The 15,694-nt window shown below is 35.7% G+C and overlaps 1 protein-coding gene across 4 annotated transcripts in view; it reads left to right on the forward strand.

Moving 5' to 3' along the window:
- The window catches only part of AKT3 (AKT serine/threonine kinase 3), a 295,963-nt gene that overhangs the window by 162,611 nt on the left and 117,658 nt on the right, over positions 1-15,694 (forward strand). For all 4 annotated transcript variants that reach the window (XM_032862896.1, XM_032862895.1, XM_032862898.1 and 1 more), the window contains 2 exons: positions 6,976-7,120; positions 15,295-15,426. In XM_032862896.1, the coding sequence (XP_032718787.1) occupies positions 6,976-7,120; positions 15,295-15,426 (277 nt within the window). The remainder of the gene's footprint in view (positions 1-6,975; positions 7,121-15,294; positions 15,427-15,694) is intronic.

Consider the following 15,694-nt stretch of genomic DNA (forward strand, 5'->3'; position numbering starts at 1 on the left):
AACCAAAGCTAATTCTTCGAAAAAAACGAAAAGAACGGAAAGCGTCTTGGAAGATTGTTAAAGAAAAGGAAGAAAAGAGGGAAGACACAGATTACAAATATACCAACCCAAGAAAACATTAGAAAACTTGAACAGCCAATGTCAATGAATAGAATTGAGTTAATAATTTAAAAACCTTTTCTCAAAGAAAACTCCCAAGTCCAGATGGCTTCACTGATGAGTTCTGTCAAATATTTAAAGAAATATTACCAGTCCTACACAGTCTATTTCAGAAAATAATGGAGAAGAGAACACTTTCCAACTTATTTAAAAGGGCATTCCTGTTTCAAAAACCAGGCAAAGCTATCATAAGAAGATAGAACTATAGTCTAATATACTTGCAAACATCAGTGCAATGTTTCTTAACAAAATTTTAACAAATTCCAAAAATATGGAAAAAATAATAAATCATGACCAAATGGAGTGTATCCAAAGAGTTCAGTTGCATTATTATCTGAAATCATTAAATTCCCTATATTCAGAGGTTAAAGTAGAAAAACCACATGGTCATCGCAACAGATGCAGGAAAAGCATTTGCCAGAATTCAGTACCCTTTCATCACTAAAACACTCAGCTGACAAGGGATAGAGGGGAACTTACTCAACTTCTGTCTATAAAAAAACCTATAGCTTATGTGATCATCAAAGGTAAAACCTTCAGTGCTCTCTCCCTAAGATCTGGAACAGAGTAGCAATGTCTTCTCTCACCAGTTTTATTTAACATTCTACTAATCGTCTGATATAGGTCATTTAAGGCAAGAAAAATAAGTAGAAGGCAAATAGATTGGAAAGAAAGATGTAAAACTGCTCTTATTTTTAGACATTTGGCAACTTAATAAGGCTTCAGGATACAAGGTAAACATACAAAACCAACTTTATTTGTAAGTACTACCAAAAAATTAGAAAATTAAAAAGATTTTTAAAAGCCTCCACAGCAGATAAATAGTCAGAAATAGATAACTCAGGAAGGGGTCTCTAAGAAAGTGAAGAATGCTGCCAAAGAAAGAAACTTTCTAAGAAAACAGTCGATTGATGTTGTTCAAGGGAGACTGGCAGAGTAGGAAGATTTTGAGATCACCTCCTCTCACAGTCACACCGTTGCCATAACTATATATAGAGTAACTCACTTTGAGAAAAACCTGAAGACTACTGAACAGCTCTTCCATGACTAAAGATATATTTTAAAAACCACATCAAGAAGAGTAGGAGGTACAGAGACAAACTTGGAAACCAAACCTCAGATACGCTAACTCACAAACAGGAGGGCTATCACAGTTGCGGAAGTCTTATGTGAGGACCTCTATTGGACACCTCAGCCCTGGATTTGCACTGGGAAGGCATGCCTCCATAGCCTCTGGCTTTGAAAATTAGTGGGTCTTAACTCCAGGAAAGGCGGAGAGCTATATGTAACAGCACTCTCAAAGAATGTGTGCACGGTATCACTCACTCTGTGACCCAGTATAGAGGCAGTAGTTTGAAAGCTTCTGGGCTATTGGTGAAGATTGTAAGGTTGTGCTGGAGGATCAGGAATCTGTAGGAACTTTCTCCGGTAATGGAAGAACTGGCAGGTGCTATTTTTCTTGACCTCCTTCAGTGTAGTTGGCCCCGTGCTGGAAGGCACCAGTTCTGACACTCTCCTTCTGCCTTGCTAGCACTGCAGACACCTGCCGTATGGACCTGCACTGTTGGGTGTCCCTCCAAAGCTGCTCCTGCCCCTCCACACCCAGCAGGCATCACTTAGAGGGAATAACTAAAGTATGCAGAAGAACAGATCAGCAATCCGAAAGACAAAACCTGAAAGTACTGGAAGACACTCAAGCTGAACAGCAAAGAGTAAAAGAATCTAAAAATATAACATCAAACTTAGTAATATTTGCATTATAGGGTTCTCAAAGGAGAAGAGAGAGAAAAGGGGGAAGAAAACTTCTTTGAAGAACTAAGAATTGAAAACTTCCTAACCTGTAGAAGGAAACAGACAGCCAGGTCCAGGAAGCATAAAGAGTCCTGAATAAGATAAACCCAAAGAGATCCGCATCAAGACACACAATAATTAAAATATCAAAAATTAAAGATGAAAAATAATCATAGAGGTAGCAAGTTATATAAAAGGGAAATGTGGTAAGGCTGATCTTTCAGCAGAAACTTTGCAAGCCAGAAGCGAGTGGCATGATATAATCTAAGTGATGAAAGGAAGAAAACTAGAGCCAAGAATACTCTATTCAGCAAGGTTGTCATTCACCATAGAAGGAAGGAGAAAAGAGTTTCCCAGACAAATGAAAGTTAAGCTCATCACAACTCAACTGGCCTTATAAGAGATGTTAAAGGGACTTTTTTAAGAAGAAAAGACAGGCCATAATGAGAACGAAGAAAATTACTAATGAAAAATTTCAGTGGTAAAAGCAAACATATGGTAAAGGTAGTCAATCAGTCATTTATAAAACTAGTATGAAGATCAAGAGATGAAAGTAGTAAAATCAGTTATATCTAGAATAATTAATTAATGTATATACAAATTAAATTATAAACTGTGAAGTCAAATACATAAAATGTATTAGTAATAGTAAAATATAGCAATAGTAAAAATATAGTGCTTTTAGAATGTGTTAAAGTTAATTGAACATTAGCTTTAATAGACTTATATACATAGAGTGTTTTATGTGAACCTTATATGAACCATACACTGAAAACCTTTAATAGATACAAAACCTCTAAAGAGAAAAGAATCCAAACTTAGCACTCAAGAAAATCATAAAATCACAAGGGAGGAGAGTAAGAGAAGAAGAAAGGAACCAAGAAGAACTACAGAACAACTAGAAAATGGTTACATGCCAGTTGTTATATGCCAACAAATGGCAGTAAGTGCATCCCTATCAGTAATTACTTTTAATGTAAATGGACTTTCAGTTCCACTCAAAAGATAAAGGGTGACTGAATGAGGGGGGGGAAAATAAGACCCAGTTAGATGCTGTCTACCAGAGACTCACTTCAGACCTTAAGACACAGACAGACTGAAAGCGAAAGGCTAACAAAACACAGACTGTATGAATGGAAGTGAAAAAAAAAAAAAAAAAAAAGAAGATGATGACGACGAAGCTGGGGTAACAACACTCCTATCAGACAAAATAAACTTTCAAAGAAAGACTGTAACAGGAGACATAGATGGGCATTGCATAATGATGAAGGGATCAAGTCAAGAATATAATGGTTATCAATTTCCATGCACCAACGTAGGAGCACCTAAATATATAAAGCAAATTAACAGACATAAAAGTAGAAATTAACATAATAGGAGGGGATGTTAGCACCCCATTTACATCAGTGGAGAAATTATGCAGAAAAAAATTAATAAAGAAGGAAACAGTGGCTTGAATGACACATTAGACCAGACAGACCTAACAGATATATACACAGAGAAAATTTTAAAGATTGATGCAGAGAAATGAAAATGGAAATACAACAGTTCAAAATCTTTGCTACCCAGCAAAGGCAGTTAAAAGAAGCAAATTTCCAATGATACAGGCCTACCAAAAAAGAAAAAAACAAAAATCTCCAACAATCTAACCTTAGTCAAGAAAAAGAAGGACCAAGCCCAGTGTTAGTAGAGGGAAAGAAATAATCACACCAGAGTGGAAATAAATAAAATGGAGACTTAAAAAAAATAGTAGAAAAGATCAATGAAACTAAGAGCTAGTTTGTTGAAAAGCAGAACAAAATTGATATAGACCTTTAGCCAGACTCTTAACAAAAAAAGACAGGACTCCAAATTAGAAATGAAACAAAAGTTATAGCTGACACCACAGAAATACAAAGGGTTTAAAGTGATTCTTATGAAAAATTATATGCCAATAAATTGGGCAACCTAGAAGAGATGGATAAATTAGTAGAAACCTAGAATCTTCCAAGATGAAAGATGAAGAAATAGAAAATGTAAACAGACCAATTAGTAATAATAGAATTGAGTCAGTAATCAAATAATTCCCAATAAGTAAAAAAGTCCAGGACCAGATGGCTTCATAGGTTAATTTTACGAAATATTTAATACCTATTACTTAATAGGTATTAAATTTAAGATTTAATTGATTAACTCAAATTAAATGAAATAAATTTAATAATAGATTAATTTAAATCTAAAATAGATTTAATAATAGAAGATTTAATACCTATTCTTCTCGAACAGTTCCTAGAAAATTAAAGAGTAAGGATTGTTTCTAAATTCATTCTGTGAGACCAGCATGAGTGTAATTCCAAAACCAGACAGAAAGAAAATTATAGGCCAATATCTCTGATGAACACAGATGCAAAATTGGAACAAAACGTTAACAAACCAGATTCAAAGTACATTAAAAAGATCATTCCCCATGATCAAATAGGATTTATTCCATGGTGCAAGGGTGGTTTTATATCCACAGATCAGTCAGTGAGTGTGATACTGCACATTAACAAAATGAGGATAGAAATCATATGATCATCTCCATAGATTCAGAAAAAGCATTTAACGAATTACAACATCCATTCATTCTCAACAGAATGGATATAGAGGGATTGTACCTCCACACAGTAAAGTCCATAAACGCATAGCTAGCTTCATACTTAATGGTGAAAATTTGCAAGCTTTTCCTCTACGATCAGGAGCAAGACTAGGATGTCCACTCTTACCCTTTTTAATCAACTCAGTACTGGAAGTGTTAACCCTAGCAGTCAGAAAAGAAAAATAAAAGGCATCCAAATTGGCAAGGAAGAAGTAAAGCTGTCACTTTTTGTAGGTGAGTGATACTATATATAGAAAACCCTAGAACTTGACCAAGAAAATTAGTAGAAGTAATAAATGAATTTACTAAATTTGCAGGATACAAAAGTAACATACAGAAATCTATTGCTTTTCTAGGCACTTATAAGAAACTATCAGAAAGAGAAATTAAGATTTGCAATTGATTCAAAAAGAATAAATTGATTCAAAAAGAATAAATTTAACCTAGGAACTGAAAACCTGCACTCTGAAAACTGTAAGACACTGAGGAAAGAAATAAAAAGCGATACAAATAATTGGAAAGATACAACGTGTTCATGGGTTAGAAGAATTAATGTTAAAATGTCCAGACTACCCGAAGCAATCTGCAGATTCATTGCAAACCCTATCAAAATATCAATAATTTTTTCATAAAACTAAAATTTGTATGGAACCACAGAAGACCCTGAATAGCAAACGCAACCTTGAGAAAGAAAAACAAAGCAGGTAGTATTACAATTCCAGATTTCAAGATACAGTGGCAAGCTGTGGTCATCAAAACAGTCTGGTGCTGGCACAAAAATTGACACACAGATCAATGGAACAGAACAGGTAGCCCAGAAGTAAACCAATGCTTATTTTGTCATTTCATCTACAATAGAGTATGCTAGAATATACAATAGGGAAAGAGAGTTTCTTCAGTCATTTGTGTTGGGAAAACCGTGCAACTACTGCAAAAGAATGAAACTGGGCCACTTTTTTTTTTTTTTAAACATCATACACAAAAATAAACTTGAACTGAAATAAATATCTAAATATAAGACCTGAAATGATAAAACCCCTCAAAGAATTAGGACAATGGTTTCAGCAGTACTTTTTGGATCTCTCTTCTGAGTCAAGGGCAACAAAAGCCAAAACAAACAACTGAAACTGCATCAAACTAAAATGCTTTTACAGAGGAAACAATCAACAAAACAAAAAGACATACTGAATGAGAGAAGATATTTGCAAATGACATATCTGATAAAGGGTTAATACCCAACATATACAAAGAACTCCTATAACTTAATGCTAACCACCCCCCCCAATAATCTGAAATAAAAAAAGGCAGATGGCTCGAATAGACATTTTTCCAAAAACCTACAGAAAGTAAGTCACAGGGGTATAAAATACAGCATAGCAGATATAGTCAATAATATTGTAATAAATTGTATCATAACAGGGTAGTTACATTTATGTGGTGAACATTTCATAGTGCATGTAAGTATTGAGTAACTATGTTGTACACCTGAAATTAATGTTATACTGTATGTCAACTATTTTTCAATAAAAAACAAATACTCTTTTAAAAATAAAATACTTCTGAATAAATTTAAAATGTACAAGATGTTTTCACAGAAAGTCACAAAAGATTGCATTGGGAAATTAAAGACTTAAATAAATGGAGACTATACCATGTTCATGGAGTGGAAAATTTAATTTCAGATAGTAATCTATCCCAAATTGACAATTCCACTCAAAATTTTAACAGACTTTAAGAAGCACACATTGCTTTAAAAATTTATATGGAAATGAATGATTCTTGATCTGATAATACAAATTTCACCCAGTGCTCCTGAGATTTACTGGTTTACCCACAAACTATGACTTTTTTTTTTTTTTTTTTTAACCTATCTGTGATTTGGTTCTGGAACACTGAAAAGAAATTTAAAAAAAAAAAAAAAACAGTAAAAGGCTTTGACTTTGAAAACCTTCTCTTGGAACTGCCATTGGACCACAGTACATCTTGACTATACCAATGATAAACTTAACAATGGCTAAACAAAAAAGTCTTAAGGGGCAGCAAGCTCTAGGAAGTCAATTTACTTTATAGGTAAGATGTGGATAGGCAATAAAATTTAACTGTACTTTTAAAGGGTTTTAACCTTTATAGGGTTTCTTATAATCTTATAAAGGTTTCTTATGATCCTTTCCTTCTTTTTTCTTATATACTTAAATAAATGCTCCTACAATTGTAAGGTCTATAATGTTAAGTGCTTTTGGGAATAATTTCACCTTTGAATTAGTGTGGGAGGAGGATATGTTTACCACGTATAGGTGTGTGTGATCCTGGAGTAGATTTTATTTGTGTTGATGTCATATTTTACGAAAGGGAAATATTTGAATCATTTACCATTCTTTATTAATGGCAAACTGTACTTGTTTTTATAGGGAAGAGTGGACAGAAGCCATTCAAGCTGTAGCAGACAGACTTCAGAGACAAGAAGAGGAGAGAATGAATTGTAGTCCAACTTCACAAATTGATAATATAGGGGAGGAAGAGATGGATGCTTCCACAACCCATCATAAAAGAAAGGTAGAGAATAGTAATGTATTCCCTCCTCAGCGCACAGTATATGTATCTGGAAGAAATACACTAAAATAGCCATTTGCAAGAAGTGTTGGCCGAGATGATTTTATGTTATGCAAATATGTAGGTGTGGGTGGTGTTCATCCTGGTAAATCTGAAATACCTGTCATTGTTTAAGACCAAGTAATTTAGATGTCACCTCATTTTCATGGGTTGGCACTTAACACTGCTGATCAGGCTTCGGGCAAACTTGTTGAGTGAAGCGCCATTGTGCTGATTTAAAATTTGCATTTTTCTCTTATTGTTTTTCATACCATTTTAGAACTTGGAAATAATGTTTTCCCTAATGATCTGGTCATTTTCCATTTGGTATTTTGTATGCTCAAAGCAGAGGAGACATGGTTCTGGTTCCTGCCTGATGCCCCAGCCTCACTAATAGCTTTTTATTTTAACGGCTGCTCCTGAGCCAGTGTGGGAAAGGAGTTTTCCTTCCCTGAGTCTTCGAGATTAATAAATGCCAGTTTATAGATTGATGGACTTGTTAATTATGATTTTCGTTGTTATAGAAAATAAAAAGCTGGGTGCCTGTGTGGCTCAGTCGCTTAAGCATCTGACTGTTGATTCTGGCTCAGGTCATGATCTCAGGGTCCTGGGGTCAAGCCCCACATTGAGCTCTGTGCTCTGGGGAGTCTGTCTTAGAGTCTCTCTCCCTTTGCCACTCCCCCCACTCACTCTCTCTCTAAAATAAATAAATAAATCTTTAAAAAAACAAAAGAAAATTAGGGGTGCCTGGTGACTCAGTCATTAAGGGTCTTCCTTCTGCTTAAGTCATGATCCTGGGGTCTTGAGATCGAGCCCTGCATCAGGCTCCCTGCTTGGCGGGGAGCCTGCTTCTCCCTCTCCAACCCCCCTGCTTGTGTTCCTCCTCTCACCGTCTTTCTATCCAATAATAAATAAAATCTTTAAAAAAAAATTAAAAAACAACTTCCTTGTATGAAAATGATATTTTAAGATTAGAGGCATCTGGGTGGCTCAGTGGGTTAAAGCCTCTGCCTTTGGCTCAGGTCATGATCTCAGGGTCCTAGGATCCAGCCCCATATCGGGCTCTCTGCTCAGCGGGGGGCCTGCTTCCCCCCCCACCCCCGCCTGCCTCTCTGCCTACTTGTGATCTCTGTCTATAAATAAATAAATAAAATCTTAAAAAAAATTAAAAAACAACTTCCTTGTATGAAAATGATATTTTAAGATTAAAGATCTAAGTGTTCAAATTAAATGAACATGCCATTTATCATGTTAGATTATATTTGTTATAGTGAATTGTAAATTTAATCTCCATGTAGGAAAACACCAATTTCTAATGTAATTACCCATGTGATTTGGTCTTAACATAGTGAATAAGAACTCTTCGGAGTTAGACTGCTTGAGTTCAAATCCTCCTTTTTCCACGTCTAAATGTATGAATGAAGTTAATTTCTCTCTCCTTATCTGAAATTTCTGTTCTAATTATAATAGTCTTTACTTGATCTTGGTCAAATATCTGAGAACTCTTTGTGTCTTCATTAAAGACTTACCTCTGTTAGTTGAAATGAGTCCCTCTTTTAAGTCAGCTTAATGCCCCCTTGTTCTTTAGTCATTGCAAAGAAATAAAAATAAAGAAACGGTCTAGATTTACTCACCTACTCAGAGGTAAGGAAGCTTCTTTTGGATGTGTATGTGCACTTGTAGATTGTGGCTCTGCTCATAAATTTAAAATCAGGTACCAATTAATCTTGTCCTTTGAATTCCGTACTACCCCATCTAGTAACAAGCTGTAGCACTATACCTCCTTTAGCTGAAATTCCTAAAACAACTGCTGTTGAGGTGGTTACAGGTTGGAAGTGGGGAGTTTATAATACCCTAACTAGAAATACTCTTGCTGATTGATGAGAGGATTTAGAAATGAATATGGGAATTTTTTACCAAAAAATTTTGAATGAAAAGAGACATTTTCAAAGATGTAAAAATCAAAAGCATGGAGGATTTTATTTTATCTTTTTTTCTTTAAGGCTGGTTATAAATCATGTTAAAAAAGCACAGAGCAATTTCCTCCTTTCACAGTTACTAGTGTGGAATATCTTCGAATTCATCACCTTCACTAATTATCACTTGTAAACGTTTATTTTAAGTTTATTTGGTGCTGTGCTCTTGATAGCACTGTTATATATATTATCTGATTTAATCTCTCAAAAATCAGGTGAGCCTGATTATCCCATTTTGTAGGTGATTCATCTGACATTCAGAAAAGTTAAAATCTTATTCAAACATGTAAGGACTTTTAATTTTATACCGTCTAACTTCAATGTGCACCTTATTTCTTATTATTGATTGATATCTCATGAGCCTTTATAATCAGTATAATTATTAGACTCATTACATGACCAAGTTATATTGGAGAACAAAATTATACAGACATTCTCTCTTATGATTGTACTTGGTTTCTCAAAATATTTATGTCAAGCTGTTGTGCATACTCTGTTTCAGTTAATTTCATTATATATTGATATACTCTTGGGAAAATCAGTAGAATTTTAATATTACAGAGTAATGATAGAAAGTAGGGTTTTTAAAGCAGATTCTCTAAGAAATCTCACTGAAACTGGGTCTCAGAAATTAAAAATTGATATGAATGGTATTTTGAAAATAGGGCGATTCGTTGTCTTATTTGACCTATATCTGATTTCTATTGTTTATTATTATTTCATTTCATTTTTTAAAAACATTTTTAAAGATTTCATTAATTAATTAATTTATTGAGAGAGAGGGCAGTGGGGGCACGTAAGCAGGAGAAGAGGGAAAGGGAGAGTCCCAGGCAGACTCCCTGCTGAGCCTGGAGCCTGACTCAGGGCTCGATCTCAGGACCCTGAGAGCATGACCTGACCTGGAATCCAGAGTCGGACACTCAACCAACTGGGCCTCCCAGGCAGCCCTATTTCATTTCATTTTAAATGAGATAGTATAAAAACTGTTTTAAATGACAAAGAATGTAGAAAAAGTTCAAACCTCTGTACCACTCTTTTGTGATGGTCCTAACAACTTCGTTAAAGAAGGTAAAAGAGTGCTATCACCTCCCTAGTTCCCTAGTACTACATCCTCTATGTGTATCAGGTTTCATAAAAAGAATGACTAAAGTCGTTTATTTTTCATCTCAAACACTGTAAACAGATATTCTGAAATAAGAATGCCTTTCTCATAGTTTACAGCATACATTTTCTTCTTTGTTCACTTTTTGAAAAATGAGCGATGGGAGGAGGGGAAGGGCTACTGCTTGTGTTCGCTCCGCTGAGAACCGTCGGAGTTGTTTTGTCTCGCCTCCAGCACACAGCCGGCGACCGCTGTTAGTGGGAGCGGGTCACCCAGTATCCGCAGCACAGGTGAAACATCTTTTAAGGAAACACACCGAGTGGTGGAAAAGGGTCAGAGGCCTCATAATGAGATTTATGCTCTGGTCTGTGTTTCAACCAAAAGACGATCTTTAAAGGAATTTGATGAGAGGACTCAGAAGGGCCTAATCTTGGTCTGCCGAGCGGCCGTTCTCCGTAGAGTCAACTATGTGAAGGGCACAGCGTACAAGATCAACAGTCAAGTGCGAGTCAACATTCTGCCTAATTTTTAAGTGCCCAGCGCGGGCCTCTCTGAGGGCAGCTGTTTGTGGTCTCCTGACTTGGTGTCAAGTCTGAGCAGTACATGCCATCTTCCCATTGTGTCTGCCTCTGGTCTTTGGAGTTTTGTTACTTAATGGCTGGCACTTGGAGAAAAGGTGAAGAAGTTTCACAGGGACCTGCAGAACCCTCGATCTCCTTGCCTAGTCAGGGAAGGAGCCGCAGATCCGTGGCTCCTTGTTGGACAAAGAGGTGAATTTCTTGAGAGCCTCCCTTTTTAGCTCTTGGTTTAGCTCTTAGCGTTGTAAATTGTGGGTTTATCTTCTTTGACCAAACGTGCTGAGAGGTTTCTTGTGTTCATCTTCAATTATATATTCATATTCTTTGACCTACGTTTTGGACTACATAATTAGCCTTCTTCTTATACTCTAGTGTGTATTTGAATACATTTACTAAGCATTTGTTGTGTATGTCCGTGCATCTCTTAACCGAAAACAGCCACATCAACACGCTGGAGATGATGTGAAGGAAAGACTAGAACTGTGTTAAATATTTACATAATAAATTTGAGGGATTGGGTTTTAGAGGATTGATTTTTCTGCAGAGGATCCATGCTGTCATCTTTTATTAAAGTCTTACCGTTATTTTTTCCCCTTAACACCATCTAAAAGAGGGAAACGTTTTGTAATGGGTTATATTTCGTTAGTAAAGACTAGATAATTACTGTGTGTACCATGCTGAACGTGAGCATTTGGTATCAAAGATACTTTTAAAATTTTCTTAAGTTTTGTCAAAATAGGTATGAAATCTGTTTCTGATTTTTTTTCACATAGGTTGCTTTTACTAATATTAATTTCCATACAAATTCCCTTTTTTTTAAGGTTGGCAGTCAAACTGATAGAAGCTGTGAAATTTAGGGATAAGGCTATTATATTTTTGTAAAACTACCTTTTCTCTAAGAATTGCAATCCTTAAGGAATCTAGTAATATTTTATAATTACATATTGCTTTTCATCTGAAAATGTCATAAAGCAATTTATAAATTCCTTTCTGATTTTTATCTCTAAGAATTTGGTTTCCAATTATATGATATTTAATATTATATGACATTTAATAATAGGACACAGCAAGTATCATTTTTCAGTGCATTTAGATACAAATTGAGGAGGGTACTGTTCAAATAAATCTTTGAGCCAAAAATAACATCAGAGCCTCGTTACAAGAATAATGTCTCTTAGTTCACTATTGCCATGGAACAAACTACCAAGTTTAACGTCTTAGAACAGTAATAGTACCTTACTTCTCATGATTTTGTGGTTTGTGTGGCCACTTCTACTGGTCTCGCATGGGTCTCTCAAGCGGTTGCGTTCGTTAGCATACAGGCTGGCCTGGAAGAGCCAAGAAATCCTTTCTCATGCGTCTGGATTCTTGGTTCTCCTCCATGTGATCTCTTGGCGTATGGTGTCTCATCACCCAAGCCCTTTGTACATGGTATCTTTCATTACAGCATGAAGGCTGGCTTTCAGTTATGACTTCTCCAAGGGGTGAATGCATAAGCTTCCAGATTTAAAGGCTGGACCTGGAACTGGCATAGTATCACTTTGGTCATATTCTGTGTTCAAAGCAGGACACAAGGGTAGCCCAGGGAAAGGAAGAGCCTACCTCTTCAGGGGAAGAATGGCATGTGCGTAGGAGTCAAAGGACTAGTGGCCACCATCGTTGGAGACTACCTTGCACAGATAACTTTGTGGTTATTTAGTATCCCTTGGTTTTCAGAAATGTTAATGCAAACAAAATTTCTTAATACTATCAACTATTCAAATGACAGTAACCTTGTTAACTCTATTCTGAATATTTAGTACCATGTTTGATTTTGAGTTGAATTAATAAATGTACCTTTTTATTTTCCCTGATACCTTTTGCTACTTTTGAACTGAAGATATTATTGAACGGTTAAGATATTGTAACTTGACATTTGGAAAAATTTTCAAAATTATAGGCAGCAGATATTGTTGAAAATGAATATAAGCATTGGTAAATTTTTTAAAATTTTTACAAATATGTGTATGAAGAATATTGGTCTGTAGTTTTCTTGTAATGTTTTTGTCTGATTTTGATAACCAGGGTAATAATGGTTCTCTTTTTCTCAACTTTCTGTAGGAATTTATGTAGAATTGGTATCATTTCTTCTTTAAATGTGTATAAAATTCAGCTGTGAAAGCACCTGGCTTTAGAGTTTTCCTTGTTGAGTTTTTTTTACCACAAATTCAATTTTCTTACTAGACATAGGGCTATTCAAGTTACCTATTTCTGTTTGAGTGAGCTTTGATAGTGTGAGGTTTTCAGGAAATTTATTCATTTCATGTATCTTGTTGATTTCATGGGCATAAAGCTGCTTATAATATTCCCATGTGATCCTCTTAATGTCTGTAGAGTTTGGAGTGATGTCAGCTCTTTTATTCGTAACATTAGTCATTTGTGTCTTCCGTCTTTATTTTCCTGAGCAATCTGGCTAGAGGTTTATCAATTCTATTGATCTTCTAATATGATATCCTCTACTTTTTTCCTTTAAAATTTTTTAAAATTGATTTCTGCCCTGATCTTTATTATTTCATTTCTTCTCTTCAGCTTATTGTGCTCTCGTTCAATTTCTTAATGTTGGAAGTGAGATCATTGATTTGAGACATTCTTGATTCAGATGGGTGGTAAACAGGAAAAAAATACAGTTATAAAATGGCAGAAAAGTCTTCACTAACTACTGATCATCTATAGGATAAAACCCAGGTTCTTAACTTGTTATTCATGAAGATCTCTGAACTGAATTTAAATTTAAGATGATAAACTGAGCATACCCAGTTATCTCCCCTTCCACTTAAAAGCCCATTAAAATGGTAGTAAGGGCACAAAAAAAGAGACAAGTCCACACAAATAAAAAGCCGGGTGGGGGAAAGGCATTAGTGGACAACCAATATCAAAATTACAGAAATTTGTGGAAGAACCTTCATAAAACAGGAAAAGCATGCATAAAGGGGGCTGTAGAGAGCAAGTAGCAGGTCTGCTTAGCAAAATCCTGGGAATCAGCTCACTTAAGAGTGAGAAATGAAGCTGAACAGGCTGATTAATTAAAGACATTCTTAGATGTCTCTGACTTTCTATTCTGAATTGCACCAACTTGTTTCTCAGATGTTGTACTGCTTCTTCTTAGATTTCTTCTTACTGGGCTCCAGGGTTATTTCCAGCGTTTTTTATACACCTGTCTTTCACTTCCTAGGAGTTCATCCTAATTTTGTTAAAGTACATTCTCGAATAGCTTCCCTGAAGGGTACTGCTCCCTTAGATGTATTTAGAAATGTTTATGGGGGACATTTTCGATGGCCATGTTGTTTGGGGATAGTGGCCCTACTAAACCCTGAAAAACTTGGGTCCTTGGAAAACAGTGTGGCAGTTCCTCAAAACATTAAAAATAGAATTACCATATGACCCAGTAATTCCACTATTGGGTACTTACCTAAAGACACAAAAACACCAATTTGAAAATGTACGTGCATATTCCTATGTTTATTGCAGCGTGATTTATAAGAGGCAGGATTTGAAGGCAACCCAAGTGTTCACTGACAGGTGAATGGGTGAGGAGAGCTGATACATACACACAACGGAATGTCACTCAGCCCAAAAAAAGAACAAACCTCTGCCATTTGCAATGACATGGATGGAGCTAGAGAGTATGATACTGTTTGAAATATCAGTCAGAGAAAGACAAATACCATACGATTTCACTCATATGTGGAATTTAAGTAACAAAACAAATGAACAGAGGAAAAAGAAGACCCAAGAAACCAGACTTTTAAATACAGGGAACAAATTGATAGATGTCAGATGGGGTGCCTGGGTGACTCAGTGGGTTAAAGCCTCTGCCTTCAGCTCAGGTCATGATCTCAGGGTCCTGGGATCGAGCCCCACATCGGGCTCTCTGCTCAGCAGGGAGCCTGCTTCTTCCCTCTCTTTCTGCCTGCCTCTCTGCCTACTTGTGATCTCTGTCAAATAAATAAATAAAATCTTTTAAAAAAGAAAAATTGATAGACGTCAGAGAGAAGCCAGGTGGGATGGGTGGGTCAAAGAGATCAAGGTGATTAAGAGTACACTTATCTTGGTGAACACTGAGAAATATATAGAACTGTTGTATCATTATATTGTACACCTGAAACTAACACTGTGTATTAATTATACTTCAATAAAAGAAAGTGAGTCCTTGAAAGTGAATTAAAATGATTCTTTTTTTCCTTTTACCCCACACTTGACTGATAGCTTGATAGCTGAGGAATTTGAGGTTCAAAATTATTGTCTCCCATATCTGAAAACTGCTTAAGAGTATCCATGATTGCCGGTGAGGCAGCCATTGCCAACCAGATTCTTATTCATTTAAGTGTGTTTAGAAATCGGTAAAATTTGTTTTTGAGTAGATACTGCAAACATACACGTATATGTTTATAAATAAATTGCATCTGATATTTCATACCATATTTTTTAATTTGTATTTTTCAGACAATGAATGATTTTGACTATTTGAAACTACTAGGTAAAGGCACTTTTGGGAAAGTTATTTTGGTTCGAGAGAAGGCAAGTGGCAAATACTATGCTATGAAGATTCTGAAGAAAGAAGTTATTATTGCAAAGGTAATTGATTACTAGAGTTGATTACTGAATTTTTCCTTATGGTACGCACTCGTGTGTGTTCTTGCATACACAACTAAACTGTAGAAATTCCATTAAATAACCAAAATGTGGGTGGTAGGCTACTATTGCAGTAGTATCTGTGTATCAATATTTATTTATAATGTTAAAAATTTCACAAGTTTATGGGACGCCTGGGTGGCTCAGTTGGTTAAGCATCTGCCTTCGGCTCAGGTCATGATCCCAGCGTCCTGGGATTGAGTCCCACATC

The sequence above is a fragment of the Lontra canadensis genome, unplaced genomic scaffold (assembly GCF_010015895.1).
Source record: "Lontra canadensis isolate GAN:19392208 unplaced genomic scaffold, GSC_riverotter_1.0 scaffold24, whole genome shotgun sequence".
In the NCBI taxonomy this organism is placed as follows: Eukaryota; Metazoa; Chordata; class Mammalia; order Carnivora; family Mustelidae; genus Lontra; species Lontra canadensis.